At 36.4% G+C, this 17,350-nt stretch overlaps 2 protein-coding genes across 2 annotated transcripts in view; both read left to right on the top strand.

Annotated features, from left to right (window-relative positions):
• Nucleotides 1-3,687, top strand: part of pip5k1aa (phosphatidylinositol-4-phosphate 5-kinase, type I, alpha, a) — a 31,821-nt gene extending 28,134 nt beyond the window's left edge. Inside the window, exon 16 of the mRNA XM_053490021.1 lies at nucleotides 821-3,687. The gene's annotated coding sequence lies outside the window, so the exon portion shown is untranslated. The remainder of the gene's footprint in view (nucleotides 1-820) is intronic.
• A 1,015-nt stretch (nucleotides 3,688-4,702) lies between these two features.
• psmd4a (proteasome 26S subunit ubiquitin receptor, non-ATPase 4a) lies at nucleotides 4,703-17,195 on the top strand. Its single transcript, XM_053489871.1, has 10 exons — nucleotides 4,703-4,777; nucleotides 8,436-8,576; nucleotides 9,919-10,033; nucleotides 10,135-10,221; nucleotides 10,307-10,375; nucleotides 10,542-10,757; nucleotides 12,108-12,216; nucleotides 12,466-12,597; nucleotides 14,085-14,140; nucleotides 16,946-17,195. The coding sequence occupies exons 1-10, from the start codon at nucleotides 4,752-4,754 to the stop codon at nucleotides 17,114-17,116; spliced, it is 1,122 nt and encodes a 373-aa protein (XP_053345846.1). The 5' UTR covers nucleotides 4,703-4,751; the 3' UTR covers nucleotides 17,117-17,195.
• The last annotated feature ends 155 nt before the right edge of the window (nucleotides 17,196-17,350 follow it).

Genomic DNA, 17,350 nt, shown 5'->3' on the forward strand with positions numbered 1-17,350 from the left:
TATACTTTTAGGCTACAGAAAGATAAATTTTGGGGAAAATAGGAGCGATATATATCTCTCTGAAATGCCCACATTTTGTGTTAGATTTTTTTCCCTTCCTTTTATACAATTTTAATTTCATACAAATAAATGCACCCTTGTATGTTCTTTTGTGGATTGTAGTTGCTTGTCTAAAAAAAATAATAATAATTATTATTATATACCTGAAGAGTGAACTGTAAAGAAAAAAAGGGGGTTTTCACTTTATTAAAAATTATATATAATTGTGGAAATAGTATGTTATCACTAATAAACTTTGAATTAACAATAGAAAAGACCAAAGTAAATATTTAAAAAATATGAGGTAATAGATAGACCGAATGCCTTTGGGAATTGGTCACGTGAAGTTAATCATTTCAATAAAAAAAATAATAAATTAAATAATGCAAATTCTAAATAATATGGAACATTCACATTTATTTGTATTTAAATTTAAAAGGAAAGGAAAAAGGCGTTATTGTTTGTGTGTGTAACAATAGCACCACCAGCAGGCACCCACACTTTGGTCATTTTATTTTTGTTATAAGATTTGGATGAGATACCATGCTGCATATTTTACTGTTAAACAGAAACTAAAAGAATAAATTAACTAACCAATACAATAGGGATCCAGCATGGCAGGGTTTGGACCACGAAATGTTGCCATGGGAAACAGATCTGCAGGGCTTTACAGCTTTCACTCTTAGCTTTGTGTGGTTGTTTTTAGGGAAATCTATTTATAAAATGTAATGACTGAAATGATAAAGATCTGCATTTCATGTGTTGTTTTTCTCCTTTTCAGGAACAGTGATTCCCTGCTATAAAGAGGACTGCCAAAGTTTTTTTATTTTGGATGGACATTAACAGACCAACGTAGTTAAAGGAATGCAGCTTCTTCAGAGAGTACTTTACACTGCAGCAAAGCACACTCGAGCTATACAAGCTGTCTTCTTGGTTGACTTCTTTATCCAGGGTTGCTGCTTAAAAGACATTAACTAAATTAAAACGTGTTAGCAATCTCAGACACACTTGCCAAATATAGATTTTTTTTTATATAGTTTTTAAAATGTATAGATCTTTTGTGTGTTGATACACTGCATGCAGAATTATAAAGATCTTTTTTGGTTGTGTGTTTATAATGGTGTACGTGGGGTAACACTGAGCCATAAAGTTCCCGTTGCTAGGAAATCAAAGAAGGGAAATGGCCTGCCGTGATTTAACAGTTCCACTATTTGAGATGATAGAGACTTTTTATAAGGTTTGTTTGTTTTTAAGTGGTTATTATAAGGCAAGGTATGTGAAAAAATTTGCACCTCGCCACCTCCAGGGTCGAGCGTTTGATTCCTGCCTCATGTTTGTAAGCATGGAGTTCTTGGAGTTCAGATTAGGCTAATTAACGTTTCCAAATCCCTCATAGTGCGTGCGTGCGTGTATGCATGCTTCTGTGTTCTGCGTCTAGGGCAGAGAGTCCCCTGGTTATGCTCCAGGCTCCTGCAGCGCTTTAAAGGAAAAGAGAATAAGTGAGAATGAGTAAGTGAGCATTAAGACATAATTTATATTTTTAGCAATATCATATCATGTTCTCCAGACCTACAGCATATTAACCATAATTTATTAATCTTCTTAACCAGAGGACTTGCCGTATAGAAACTTTATGTGACAAACAAAATACTTTAACCCATCAGTATATTATTGCAAAGCCTGCCAGATAAAATGTGCATATTAACTAATATTATTAATTATTATTCTTATTATCAGAGCCCACACCTTTTGCCACTATCGCTTTTTTTCTTTTCTTTTTACATTCTGCTTCAGCATTTTTAGATTTTAATTAAGAAAAGCAAAAGCTGTTAATTGTTTTTTCTTAATGTTAATTAAGAAAAAAACAGGGTGTGCGACTTGGCATGTGTATACGGTTGGTCTAAAATTCGGTACAGTGGGCCTCATTTATCAATCTAAATATGAACAAATGCATTCTTTTTGTTCATTTAAGCATTTTCACAAAAATTGGGGTATTTGTGAAATACAGTCTTGCTTATCAGGTACAAACTGATAGATATAATTTATACATATTTCCTCACACACTTCAAACTTATTTCCATTAATTCTGGATTCTGTGAAGCTGTTTTGCTGCAATGACCATCGTTAAAAACGCTATACAAATGAATTTTAACTGAAGTGAATGGAAAATCCTGTAATTTGTAAAATCATACTCATTTTCCTGAGTGTATATAAACTTTGACTTGACCAACTTAATATAATTTAATTTGCATGGATTCCTACACTTTTATATTTGTTGAATTTAAATTATTTATTTATGTTAAATCATTTATTAGACACCCAGACTGTCCAGAGGGACTTATAGAAGAGCTTTGAAGTGACGTCTTAATACAAGTTCACAGAGTCAAGCCATATTAGGAGTACCATCAAGAACATTTTGCAAGATCTGGATGTTGTATATTTCTGCCAATAACAAATGCTTCAGCTGGTGGAAGACTTTAGTGCCTGCTTACTGTTCACTTAGACATAAGGAAAAATAACCCATACTTATGTCTTTTAGCCCTTACCCTAAGCATTCATTTTATGCTTCTAGCTCTGTGCACTTAACCTTTTATGGAGTTTGTGGGCGTCACCTTATGTAAATGTTTCAGGGAACATGCTTTGCACTTTATGGTCGAGCAAACCTTTGTTTTGTGTTCGAGACAATTCTAGTTGGTTTTAGCTTATGCAAATATGTAAACACTGCCAAATGCCGAAATGTAAACACCACTTTGCTTTAGGATTGATAAATGAGCTCAACAGTACTGATCTGATAAATATGCAGTATCGATTTTGAGAGTACACCTCTTTGTTTCAGCTTAGTAAATCTTGTGAAATGTTTATTAAAACGGTGCTGCCTGATTTTATATAGCTTGTACCTTTTTTACAATTTTCTTTAAAATACGATGTCAACGCTTTGACTTGACGCTGTATTTTCAGTAGCCTTTCTTAGCCATCGTTGATGTTTTTTGCACAAACCAGCAAAAAAAAAAAAATGCTCTGAACAGTTTACATATGTTAATAGTGCCTTAAATATTGGTAATTGAGTGTTCATAAAGTTGTACTTCTCTAAATTAGGATTTATGAAAATTGAGAGAAAAAATGTTTTTTTTTTTTTTTTTTTTTTAAAAAAAAAAACAAAAAATTAACATTACGGCTCAAAAGTGAGCCAGTTTGGGATTCAAGCCTGAAAAAAATGACTGTTTATTTATCTTTATTTTATTTCTTGTAATTTCAAAAACTGTGTAAGTAATGCACATGGGTTTATACAATACAGTTAAATATGCTGATGTGACTTTGGACTTTGTATAAAAACAATGCAACTTACCTACTTTTTTTGTTTGTTTGTTTTAAAAGTGAATTTTCATTTAGTGCACTCCGGTAAGCTAAAATTGATGATGAAAAATAATGGGTTTAAAGGTAAATGTAATAATTCTGTCTTTCAGAGTGACTTATATGGTCCTGTGCATATCTTTACATTGTGTTCGTATGTGTTATATGGAACATTTTTTAAGGTGGCTGAAAAACAATGCTAAGACACTTTAGAGGAAAAAATAAAACCCTGTATGTATAATCTGTCAACTTTCTGTAGCTCTATGAAATGAGGGCAATTAAAGCAATCTGACAGTAGCCATGCCATGCTTAGTGTGTATTTGTTCATCTTTTGTTGTGAATTTAAGGAGTTAAGGTGTTTTTATTTACAGAATTCATTCCGCTGATCATTCCTGCAATTTTATTGATTAAGATGTTTTGTTTCCTTTGACTTTTTACATTAACCTGAAATCTTTCGCGCACACACACACACACACTCATTGTTTATACCACTTTATTCTGTATACAGGGTCAGGGGGGTCTGGAACCTATCCCAGGAGACTTGGGGCACGAGACATGGTTTACACTGGATGGGCCACCAATCTATCGCAGGGCATAAACACATACACATACACAAACACTCGTTCACACACTATGGACAATTTGGAAACTCCAATTAGCCCAATCTGCATGTCTTTGGATTGTGGGAGAAAACTGGAGTACCTTGAGGAAACCCACAAATGACAGAGAGAACATGCTTTGTAGGTTTGCTAGAGAACATTAGTGAACAATCAGTATTAACACAGCCATCGTCACAGCCACACATTTCAGATTTTTTTTTGTAAACATGTTTGAAAATCATTGTGGTAGGTTTCTCGCCATGCAAAAGGCTCAGGCCCGGCCAGCGCCCAAAACCCCAGCCACGGGATGCAGTGCCTGGCCCGAGCACGGATAAAGTGGGAGTGTTGTGACAGGAAGGAAATCCTGCGTAAAACCTGTGCTAAGTTGTGTGGATTGGATGGTCCGCTGTGGCGACCCCTAGACTGGAACAGCTGAAAGACTGAACAACATTCATCATTTGCCTTCCACTTTACAACTATGTGCCACTTTGTGTTGGTCCATCACATAACATACCAATAAAATACATGTACGTGACAAAATGTGGAAAAGTTCATGGGGTACGAATACCTTTGCAAGACACTACAAAAAGATGGCATTGTTAGCAACTCGCTAGACACATGCTGCTGTAATACAGTGTGTCACCGATTGGGGGCGACAGCAAATAAACTGCTGAAACTGTCAGCCAATAGGATGCGTTGTTATGAAAAGCATGGTTCGGACCAATCAGAATCCGCGTTGTTCGTGAGTAGAAAGTTTCCAAGATGGTGCTCGAAAGCACTATGGTCTGGTAAGAAATAAAAAAATATGCTTACACTTTATAAATTTGTAGGGTTTATATGAGCTGTTGATATTTTCTTGGGGTTTTTGTGTTTAGAGACGCGGGTGGGATTTCGGTTTGGGGTGAATGAGTCGGGAAATGTCATGGAATCGGGTAATAGCGGTGTTCTCCTGAGTCATTATGTCTCCCAGCTACCGGCTAAGCTAGCGTGTTAGCATGATGTTAGCCTTCGGAGGTTAAACCAGCGCTTAGTCAACAAACTGTACTTTCAAAAAACGATTTTACTAAAAATGGACAAGTATTTTTATTGAAAAAAATATATAAATGTGAAAGTGTTACACAGCAGTGACACAGTGAAGCTAACTCTAGCTGACATTAGGCTTAGCAACCGTACAGTCCCATTCTTTTCCTTCTGGTATTAATTATATTATTATTATTATTATTATGGTGTGTAGTCATTATTAATTAATTTCCTGTAAGTCATAATTGTAATAATAATGTTGTTAATAATAATAATAATATTGACAGTCCACCAAGCTAGCTATTGTTTTCTGTTGTTGTTGAAAATGAATGTTGAAACTTCCATCTTTACCCTCCTTTAATTTATCTCAACCTTAAAATCCTAAATAAACATGTCACTGTTCATTAAATACAAACGCTAACTAGGCTATTAATCTGATTTGAAGGTACAAGAGACTGGAACAGCTGAAAAAACGCTGAACTTATGTATTTTTTGGCCCCTTTTTCTTTTTAGTACAAATAATATGTAAGTGATATAAAACATGTTTAAAATACAATAAAAGATTGAGCACAAAGACTTGTTTGGGGGGGTGGCACTTGTCTGTCTCTTGTCTGTCATTGTTTTTTTTTTTTTTTTTTTTTTGGAGTTACATGTCATGACTTTACATTCATAATTACTGACTTTTATCTATCTGACTAATTTAGATGCGTCTGAACATACAAATATTGTTCAGATCTCAGATCAATCTGAGTCACTTTCATGTATTGTCCCAAATTGGATACGAATCTGATACGTGATCGAGGTGTCTGGCTTTCTTCCTTTCTCTGGATTTCAACAAATGCAGCGTTGTTGTTTTTTGTTTGTTAGTTTTGTTTTTATTTGTTTTTTGGCTAAAAATGCATCCATTGTTTGGACACAGATATGGTGTGTTTTAACCCAGATAGCGTGAGCATAAAAATATCAATGTGCACATATGTGTTGTTTCTGCAGACAGGCGCGTCCACATTAGAGTCAGATAAAATTCAATTGTAATTATGAGTGTAAATCGATCTGGCTAAAAAAATTCTAAATTGAGAAATGTTGCTAATAATGTGAATGTAGCCGAAGTGACTGAGATTCGATCTGAAAAACATCATATTCGTGTTTTCAGACAGCCATAAAAAGTCTGTCACATTAGAGTAAAAAAAAAAAAAGAAATTGGATTTGGGTCCCTCCAGGCTGGAAATGTGAACGTAGCCTTAGTGATGTACATCAAATCTGATTGGTTTTTGTGAATCTTTTTGTATTTGTGTCGTGTTTATTCCTTATATATACACCACAGTACTTTTGCCCAGGATTACAGAGTTCAATATATTAACAAATAAGACACTATGCTTAAATTTTTTTTTTTTTATTGAAATAGCAAGGTCTATACACATTTTTAATTTTTGCTCTACACTGAAAAAAATTGGGTTAGTGGGGGGGGGGGGGGGTACTTTTGCCCAGGATTACAGAGTTCAATATATTAACAAATAAGACACTATGCTTTAAAAAAAATTTTAAAATTGAAATAGCAAGGTCTATACACATTTTTAATTTTTGCTCTACACTGAAAAAAAAATTGGGTTAGTGTGTGTGTGTGTGTGGGGGGGGTCTGTTTTTGAAGCAGCCATGCAAGCCTAAGCCACAACACTACAGCTCGTATGCATAATGAACAGATTCTTTCTTTCTCCCCACTCCAATAGAGTTTAAGTTGTTACCAGAAATTTTGTGGCTCATCTCTGTTGGAATTTCTGTCCAAATTTTTATTCTGATTCCTCCTGGTGATCAGTGGTTTGAATCTTATTGTTCTCTATGTTCCTGCTCTCTGAGCCATGGTTGAATGCTGGTTGAGACCCCCCTTCACTCTTTCACAGCTCTTATATGGTGTATGTCATCAACTGCTAATATTTTTTCCTTGGCTAACCCACTGTCCGATTGTTCCTACACCAGTGGGTTCTTAATTTTTCCTGATCATCCATATTGCTGTACTTGTTGTGATTAATGCTTGATTAGTGCTTCTCATTGATTTTTCTTAGCTTGCATGAGGGCACATGGTCAGCTCTCTAGTCTTCATGCTGGTCTAAAAATATCTGTAAATAAAATCTAAGAATCTAATTTAGCAGCTCGTGTTTATATTTTCAGCTTAAATCCAATGGTCTTCATATTATAGTATAGCAAAAAAAAAAAAAAACTGGCCTTGCTGTTCCAGTACTCGAGGAGGGGTCTGTTTTGGTTACAGAAGGGGTAGCTCTGCAGCTCTGTTTCATGCTCTCATTTTACAGTGAAATCAGAAACCCTTTATACCTCACTAAAACCTCCATCTCATGTAGGTTCCTGAGGACCTTTTATTGTTCAGTGAATGTTGTATTAAAAACATGTTACTTTGGTTTTTCGATCTGCCATGAAAACTGGTATTGTGATTTAAGAGTTTGTTTTAATTATGTTTTAATTATTGATATGGTTACATGGTTATGAAGATTGTGAAAAGAAACAAGATTGGTCTTCTCACTTGGATCGGGTGTCTATTAAACAAATAGGCAATTTTTTAAAATGTTTCATTGACAGTGGCATCATAATCTTCATGTGTTTTTATGGGTTTCGTAATGAAAATCAGCACAGGCTGAGACCCCGCGAATTGTGCTTTTGGGAAAGATTGGCGATAATTTGCAGTGGGAAGAATAGTGGTGGTGCTTTTATTTTAAGTCAAAAGGCCATGTAGATTAAACCACAGGAATTATATAATTATAAACCTGATCAAAGTTTGTAAAATACCCTAGCAACCATCAGGCAACCAAGTGGGGTAGTGTAGCATCACCCTAATTTCTATCAACTAAATGAAATGGCTTAGTAATTCCATGGCAAACAATGGAGATAGTGTAGCTAGACAATAGCAACTAACAGGACTAGCTTAACAACACCCTAGCAACTGGATGGGGTAGCGTAGCAACCAACTGGAATAGTGTAGCAACAAACTTGCAGCTAATTGGATTAGTACAGAAGCGCATTAGAAATCATTTTAAATATCCAAGCAACCACCTAACACCCTAGCAACCAAAAGGTTTAGAAGATAGGGCCCTAGTAATAAACTAGGTTTGCATAGTAAGCTTTTAATTGAAACATTTATTTATTTATTTATGACTTAATCGGGTAATTTCTAAACATATTTTTAACCTTTTTTTTTTTGCTGTTTACCTGTTACACACTTAATGTTAATGACAATTGTAATGAAATGTAAACACTGCTGAAGATTGATCTCAGACCCTAAAGTGTATATATATATATATATATTATGTATGTATGTATGTATGTATGTTTTTTTGCTTTGTCAGTTTAACATGCACCTCTATGGCCTAAGCAATGCACATAATTTTTATACTCATACTTATTTATTTTTTTTCTTTACAGTGTAGACAACAGTGAGTACATGAGGAATGGTGACTTCCTGCCCACCCGACTACAGGCACAGCAGGACGCTGTCAATATCGTTTGTCACTCAAAGACACGCAGCAATCCCGAAAACAATGTTGGACTCATCACTATGGCCAAGTGAGTATGCAAAGAGTCTGGTGGTGATTTATATTTTAAAATGTATCTGCTGCCAGTTTTTTACCATCAACTAGTGACACAAAGACCACTTAGGATAGTGCTGCATCCTCCTAGAAATTATTCTTTTCAAGAAAGGTTCTTTTTCGTCCCTGATTACAACAACGTGAAGAAAGATGGTCTAGAGATGTGATTGGATGGTGACTGCGTTTTAGTCTCATGCTACCGTGGGTGGGGGGGTGGAGTTTGTATTAAAAGACTGCTATTAAAATGTGAAGCCAAGCTATCAGCAAGAAGCCCTCGCAAAGTCCCATTGTTGGAAAAAAAAAAAGATGTGCTGAAGAGGTTACAGTTTTTCTAAAGAAAAATGGCACAATATTTTGTGGACTGATTTAAGCAAGATTGTTCTTTTTGGGTCTAGGGGCCGCAAAAAGTTTGTCAGACGATCCCCAAACACTAAATTCAAGCCACAGTGTGAAGCATGGAGGCATAAGCATTATGATATGGAAATACTTTTCGTACTATGGTGTTGGGCCTATTTATCCCATTTCAGGGATCATGGATCAATTTGAGTAAATCAGAATACTTAGAGGTCATGTTGCCATATGCCGAAGAGGAAATGCCGTCGAAATAGGTGTTTCAACAAGACAACGACCCCAGAGACACCAGTAAGCGAGCAGCATCTTGGTTCCAGACCAACAAGATTAATGTTATGGAGTGGCCAGCTCAATCCCCAGACCCTAATCCAATAGAAAACTTGTGGGCTGACATTAAAAATGCGGTTTCTGAGACAAAACCAAGAAATGCAGAATTGTGGCGTGTAGTACAATTGTCACAGATGTGAAGTAGTTCTCAGAAACCATGGTTATACAACTAAATATTAGTTCAGAGATGCACAAGAAAGATTAAACTTTAAGCATTTTTGTTTAAACTGTAAATTCATCACTTTGTAAAGATGAATGATGAAACTGCTATTTTTCTAGTCCTGTCCAAAGACGTGCAGATTAGGCTAACTGACGTTCTCAAATTGCCTGTAGTGTTTGAATGAGTGTGTATGTGTGCGCGCACTCAGCCAGGGTGTACCCTGTCTCGTATGTCTATGTCTTCTGGGATAGGCTCAAGATAAAGCAGTATAAATAGTGCGTAAGTGTTTAACAAGTACATACTAGTGTGATGGTCATGTGTTAGACATAAAGTGTGCATTGTGTTGTGATCATGCTCTCACTACACAACATGGCGGAAAATTTAATCTGACTTGTGGGAGCTCAGTGAATGTGTAGTAAATATTGTTTATGTTTACTGTAGCTGTACGTGTGTAACATGGTGGTGTCTGTAATTTGTGCAGTAACTGTGAGGTCCTGACTACTCTAACGCCAGACACCGGGCGCATCCTCTCCAAACTGCACGCCGTTCAACCCCGCGGCAAGATCAGCTTTTGTACTGGCATCAGAGTAGCCCATGTGAGTCAGTCTCTCTTGTTCAGTGCACTAACTTCCACACATGCATGCTGTTTACACGAGCTGTGACATGGCGCTGGATTAATGTTTGTTTGTCTGTACAGTTGGCACTGAAGCACAGACAGGGGAAGAACCACAAGATGAGGATCATCGCTTTTGTCGGCAGCCCGGTGGAAGACAATGAGAAAGATGTAAGATTGCTGTGTGTCTCGTGACTTGGATTTGAAGCATCATTAAAACTGTCCAATGTAAACTAAAACGTTTTTTCTTTGACAGCTGGTGAAACTTGCAAAGCGTCTGAAGAAAGAGAAGGTCAATGTGGATGTGATTAACTTCGGAGAGGAGGTGACTGGTGCTTTGGTTTTAATGATGTACTTTTTATGTGCAATATAAAGGCGGATTGAAGGGATTAGCATATATGTTAGGAGTGGCCAGTATAACCCAATTTATTACAGATATTGAACATGTTACCTGTTTTATTGTGTCTGCCTTGTTCTTGTTTACCCTATAGGAGGTGAACACTGAGAAGTTGACTGCGTTCGTAAACACTCTGAATGGAAAGGAAGGAACAGGCTCTCATCTTGTCACAGTGCCTCCTGGCCCCAGCCTGGCAGATGCTCTGCTTTCCTCTCCTATCCTGGCGGGCGAGGGTGGCACCATGATGGGCTTGGGAGCCAGCGACTTTGAGTTCGGAGTGGATCCCAGCGCTGACCCTGAGCTTGCCCTGGTAAGATGGCGGTGAAGGATTTAGTTTTGGAGGGTCGTTTGTCCAATTTCATCTATACACAAAAGTGTAGCTAGAAGACACCTTTGATTTTATTTTTTTATTATTATTATTGTGCTTTCATGTTTCCTTTCCTACTTCATTTCCTCACATCTTAGCCCTCCTCAGTGAAAGGATGCAAGCACAGAAAAATTTGTCATTTATTTAACCATTGTTCTCTCAAATTAATTTACATTAATTTGTACATTCCCGTTAAAGGGTGCTTCTAGTGAAAAAGCCATCTTTTACATCATTGTCATCTGACACTTTACTGTATGTTCTGTACCGGACTAGAAAGTGAAATTTAGCATGGAGAACAGACACAGATGGAGTGAAATGATACAAACAACAAAAGTTAAATTTTGCCATGTCCTTGTTATAAATATTAGGATTCTTAGGTAAAAAAACTCAACCAATTTTAATTCAAATTCTCATGTGTGGAATATCAATTGCATTTTGCCTATAACAAGTGAAAAGCACAAAGTCTTCTGCAACATCTGTCACAAAAACTAGCTACCTTTACCCGAAAACTTGAAACGTTATGTAATGTTGCCCCATATGACCAAAAAGAATATTTATTTATTCCAACTGAAAAAAAGAGAAATTATCGTATTAAGTGTTTACATGGCTAATATTTACATATGTAACAGATTATCAAATAATGAAAGAATAATAAAATTAATCATGATTATTAGTGAAACGCATCTCCCTGCGTGTATTTTTACAAAATTTGATTATACCAAAAAAAAAAAAAAGTATGTGGAGCGACTGCAAAACAAGTTGCTTTGTAAGTTGTTTGTGTCTAAACAAGGATGAGACTTCGCTAATCCTAGTGTTGCAGCAACAGATGAGAGATAATAGAAAACATAAAACTTAAAAGAAATCTTAGCGGCAGAAGGATGTTTAAACATGAATTGAAAGGATACACCATAGCAAAAAAACTGTCCCATCGGGAATGCTTGTCTGTGTTTGGATGCACCTCTCGTCACTCATTTTGTAGACAATTCACAGGTAATTTAAGATCCTGGGAGGAGCTTCGTTAACATTACAGATCTAAAAGTAACTTACTTTGTCATATCCATGGTACCGCAGTGTCAACGTGAAGGTGGTATTTTTTCATGCTGTTTATTCTTCTGTGTGTCTCACTAATGTGATCTCTCAAGAACGACCGGTTGAACATTAGGATTTATATATAGCTATCACTGCAACCAGCAGATAAACTGATTTGATTTTGGAATCGATCTAGACAGGATAAAGTTCATGGCAAGTGTCTGTGTACAAATCGCATGTGTGTCTTCTGTCTGTCTCCGTTAGGCTCTGCGTGTCTCCATGGAGGAACAGAGGCAGCGGCAGGAGGAGGAGGCTCGGAGAGCAGCTGCCCAATCAGCTGCCGAAGCAGGAATTACCTCTCCCACTGCTGACGGTAAGGGTACATTGTGAAAGTCCACATCTTGGACTTGGGTGATGTTTGTGTAGGGCCTGTGTTTTAGTGAGTCTTATATTAATACCATTAGTTCTGTAATATTCAGTAAATTATTATCTTGTTCTGTTTATGACATTAACACAATATTATATTAAAAAGCACATTGTTTAAAAGCCTTACCAGGCTGCATTTTGTATAAGATTAAATGCTTTGCATCTGATCTGTTTTTTTTTTTTTTTTTTTTTTCAGAATCAGAGGAAGCTCTCCTGAAGATGTCCGTGTCTCAGCCTGAGACTGGTGTGACATCACTGCCAGACTTCAGCAGCATGACCGAGGATGAGCAGATTGCCTATGCCATGCAGATGTCTCTGGCAGGAGGAGGTTCGTTAGCTTGGTTTTATGGACATAATATGATGTTACTACCGAGTTAGCTAATAAAATCAAAGCTTATCTGAATCACTAGTGTTTAAATGAGCCAGCCAGGTCACTCCAGTCTCATGATGTTCCACTTACAAAGTCCAGTAATGTTCCCAATGCTTAGCGAGGCTCATTCCAATTAATGTGAGTTTGTGTGTAATAAGCAGAGGTGGGAGGTAACCAAGTACTCTTTAATGTAATGTATGTTTCACATATCTATAATTTACTTGTAGTTTTTTTAGAGGATGCTTTTTACTTTTAATCCGCTGAAGGATACAGCAGATATCTGTACTTTTACTTAACGCTTAACTTCTGCATTAAGCACGTTACCTAATGACACTGAACTTTTACTCAGGTACTTAAGTAAATAAAGGACTTTTACTACTATGTAATATTTACCCTTTACTTTACGTACTTTGCCATGTCAGTAATAAAAAAAAAATCTGTAGAAACAGCAACATCTCAGATAAATCATAAGAGTGGAAAAAAAGACTGTATAATATACTAAAAATAACACCAACCGCTTATTATAGCAGCTGCTTATATTATATGTGCTCTAGGTTGCAGAAGAGCACCATATTTAAAACTTTTATAGATTTTAAGGGCAAAAACTGAAACTACTTCTGTTAAAATTATGGATTATTCTGAAGTAACATTGGCCAAATGTTATAAATACAGTACTTTTTATGAGTATTCGGACAAAAACACACACTTGGTATTTTTGTCTCTATACACCACCACAATGGATTGTATTATAGATGTCAGCTGTGATTGAAATAGAGACCGACATCTATAATACAATCTAACAGACTGATTGAAATATTGACTCATCTTAAAGTCCCCCCCACCCTGCCACACCCAAAAAAAAACTGTGTTAAGGATATATTTATTGATGCAAACTTCTAAGCACTTAGTAAGTTCTGAGTCGAGTGTCTGCCAAATGCATAAATGTCTGATTTTCAGTTCACAGTTTACTGCACCAAGCAGTGCTTGCAATCTTATTCACACACTTCCACAACGTGTCTGCTCTGTCTGCCGCAAATAACGGAAATGACTAATAAAAAGGTGGTGATTGAATTAACGGCATATTCTATATTGATTTTGCTACTGGAATGAGTGCTCGTCATGCATTAAAAGATGGACTTGATGCAGTTTGTAAATGCTAGACCGTTGCTGGTCCTGTTCTTAAAAAAAAAATGCAATGTACTTAATTTTTTTCTTTTGTAGTTATATCCTAATGCTAAAGTTTGTGAAGCCCTTATGATGCATTATATAATCGATGCATTAGGTTGGCAGCCATTTGCCATACGGTGCTGCAAAGGATACTACTGATCAAACTAATTTATTAACAAAAACAGGAAAGCTTGATTAAAAAAAGCAAGTGGTTTAGCATAGTTTTAACTTCTACCTCTAATACAAAATGCTTAATTAGATTTTTGTTTGTTTTACAGAATTTGGTGAATCGATGGACACAGGAGCTCCGATGGACACAGCCGAATCGGCAAAGGTAAAGCCACCCAAGTCCTACAGTACACAAGATGGCTGTAGTCTTTTAAAAGGCTATGAGTGTGTGTGGTGCAGTATCAGTGTAAGGTGATACCTGACATCTGCAGCAGAATAGAAAATAAGGTTATTTTCTTTTCAAAAATTTTATATATTCTTTTTTTCCCCAGTTGAATGAACGGCATTTTGTCTCAGAGCTGTAATGGCTTTAACACTAGAAAATGGAACAGAACCAGACTTAAACCACTTGACTTTTTTTCCTCAGGGTTATCTGAAGTCAGTAGTCAATCAGAATCGGTCCAGAACATTTGTTGCATGTAACATCAGCTCTGATCAATTTCACACAAAAAAAGACAATGTTTTAAATATATTTTTTTTACTTCAATGTCGCATGCACGAGCGTCGCGAAGTCAAAGGCCGCCAATTTGAGCGTTTGCTGTAATTTACACTTTCAAATATCTTTGTGTCTGAGGATACAGACCTTTGGTTTAACCTATACAAACCTATCATGTAGTAGTTTTCTAGATTAATATTTGTAAGTTTAAAGAAATACTGTCTAATTTTAAGACAGCGGTCATGACAACCATGACATTTGAAGGAAAGTTAACGAAAGCTTGGCAGTTATATAATTTCATACTGCTGCTCCGAGAGAGGTGTGTGAGAATTTTTGTGGGTAATTCCGGAAAACAGTTTTGACATGAAAATGTGTGTTTTGGTGTCGAATGTGGAACGTTCTGGTGGAGAGGTAGTCAGATTGTGGGGAAAGGATTGTAGAAGGGTGAGATAAAATAGTCATTTAAATATCATATTATTAGTAGTAGTATTAGAATCATGTATGGCAAGCTACACACATTTTTGCATAGGAGCTCTGCTGGAACATACTTCAAAAATAAATTCATATCCAAAATAAAAGAACTAATTTCCTTAATTGTTTTATCAACTGATGCTTCTTAAAGCCCCATCCTCTTTCACTGTCTTGCACTAATAATATATAACGTTTGTGTCTCATGAACATGAAAGATGCAATGATGTGGCTCTTTCGCTTTGTGTCAAAGAAAATGACAGATGGTTTGAGTTTGGCCAAATATGGCAGCAAATGGTGTTTATTATTTAATCTTTTTAATAAAAAAAAAAAAATAGGTCTCTGGCGAAGTGTTGGATTTAACACCTAGGTTTAATATTATGATAAAAGGACAGAAGAGAGATTTAAAATCTACTCTGCATTAATCAGCGCTCAGACTAAAGGGAAAATATCAGGAGGCTAGCATGTTAACATGGTATGACAAAAGTGGACACCAGACTTGTATGGGTCCCGATTCCCAAGCTTTCGAGCATGAGTTGGAATCCCACAATTGTGTAAAATGTCTTTGTATAATGCTGTAGTGTTTCAACTTCCCTTGACTGGAACTAAACCATGAAGACATGGTGTCTGAAGCGTGGAGTGGAAGATATCTATTTTCCTGCACGAAGCTTTAACCTCATCAAAAAACTTTGACCTCAGACTTCACTAATGCTGTTGTGGTTGAATTCTATTTTATTTATACAGTAAGTTCCCGATGTACGAGCAAGTTCCATTCTGGGATCATATTCATAAGTTGGATTCGTTCGTACGCCTGACAAAGTTGGTCTTATTCACCTTTGACACAAATATACAGTTTTGGTTCCGCATTATACTCACGTGAGACCTGTGCCTCCAGATCACCAGTGAAATCCCCGTCACGCAGCGGGGTCAGCTGACCTTGTTTAACGGGAACCCAGAAAGACGTCCAGGGAGGTGCAACTGCATAATGTTTACTGCGCACTTGAATGAACACCATTTTGTCTCAGAGCTGTATTGGACTGTGAACTATCTTATTGAGGATTTTCGATTCGTATCAGTGGAAATTCGTAACTTAAATGTTCATAAGTCAGGGAGTTACTGTATAGCAGTTTAACATTGGTCAGTGTCACAAAGCAGCTCAGAATTTAAAAGAAAATTTGGAAAATTACTATGACATGTGAGAATATGTATACATCAAAATGATTAGTTTGTACCTAATGAGCAAGCTAAATGAGATCCAAATCCCCACAGCTATACTTATAAATCCAGAGGAGTGGAACTGTTCACGGTGAATAAAATTTCGTATTAGTGAAAACAGGAGTGGGATCTAGCAAGTAAACATTCTAGTTGTCAGTCAGGTGTTCACATACATTTGGCCACATAGCGTGTCAAGTTTAGATTGTAATTATCACACATCAAAACGGTTTGTGGAATTTTTGTTTGTGCACCCATCACGCAATAACTACTGAATGAATTTTAATAGTCCATTGGTGGAATCTCATGTTGGTGTATTTGACCAAGCTTGAGGTAAGGCTTTGCTTCATTGCAATCGGCCCACGGGAGAAGAAGATATGCTAAATAGAAATTAAAATTTCAACACATGGTGCTGTACATTTTTAAAACATGCTTATGAGTGTGCAGTCGTGGGCACATTTAACATTTAAAATTAAATAATGATTGGTGGAACTTTGGAGGCAGGATATCAAGAAAAGAGGAACCACTGTTAGCAGCTACAGCTAATGTGGGGCTATATATATATATATATATTTTTTTTTTTATTATTGTTGTTGCAATGGCACATTATGATTTTAAACTATATTTAATTAACGTCTCTATACATAACATTGCTCGAAAGTCTGGATCCATTACTAAAACGTATTTAAAAGATTTAAATAAATAAAAAAATGCTAAAAATTTTTTTTGTTAATGTGTGTCCTAACTTTGAGTCATCTTGTCTCTCTTCATAAAATGTTTTCTCATCACCAACAGGAGGAGGATGACTACGATGTAATGCAGGATCCTGAATTCCTCCAAAGTGTCCTAGAGAATTTGCCTGGCGTGGACCCCAACAACGAGGCCATTCGTAACGCCATGGGCTCCTTAGCTTCTCAAAGTGGAACCAAGCCAGATGGCAAAAAGGATGAGGAGAAGAAAAAATGATCGCTATACAAGATCATAGACAGGTCCTTTTGATTAAAGAAAAAATAATAATAAAATTAAAAAATGAAAAAAAAAAAAACACCCTCACAACCAAAACAGGCAGTGAGACAGACGCATATACAGTATATACACAAGATTCTGTAGTCACATGTGTATGAATGAATTATGGGTAATGAGACATTTTGAAGCATTGGATGAGTACTAATTTGCTAAGAAGTTAATTGGCAAAGCCAG

Source organism: Clarias gariepinus, chromosome 28, assembly GCF_024256425.1.
Source record: "Clarias gariepinus isolate MV-2021 ecotype Netherlands chromosome 28, CGAR_prim_01v2, whole genome shotgun sequence".
Classification (NCBI taxonomy): domain Eukaryota; kingdom Metazoa; phylum Chordata; class Actinopteri; order Siluriformes; family Clariidae; genus Clarias; species Clarias gariepinus.

Excerpts from the sequence above, each read along its gene's own strand:
- psmd4a (XM_053489871.1), top strand. The coding sequence starts at position 4,752 with ATGGTGCTCGAAAGCACTATGGTCTG. Across the intron at positions 10,376-10,541 it reads TGATTAACTTCGGAGAGGAG|GAGGTGAACACTGAGAAGTT; the intron begins GTGACTGGTGCT and ends TTTACCCTATAG. Across the intron at positions 12,217-12,465 it reads TACCTCTCCCACTGCTGACG|AATCAGAGGAAGCTCTCCTG; the intron begins GTAAGGGTACAT and ends TTTTTTTTTCAG.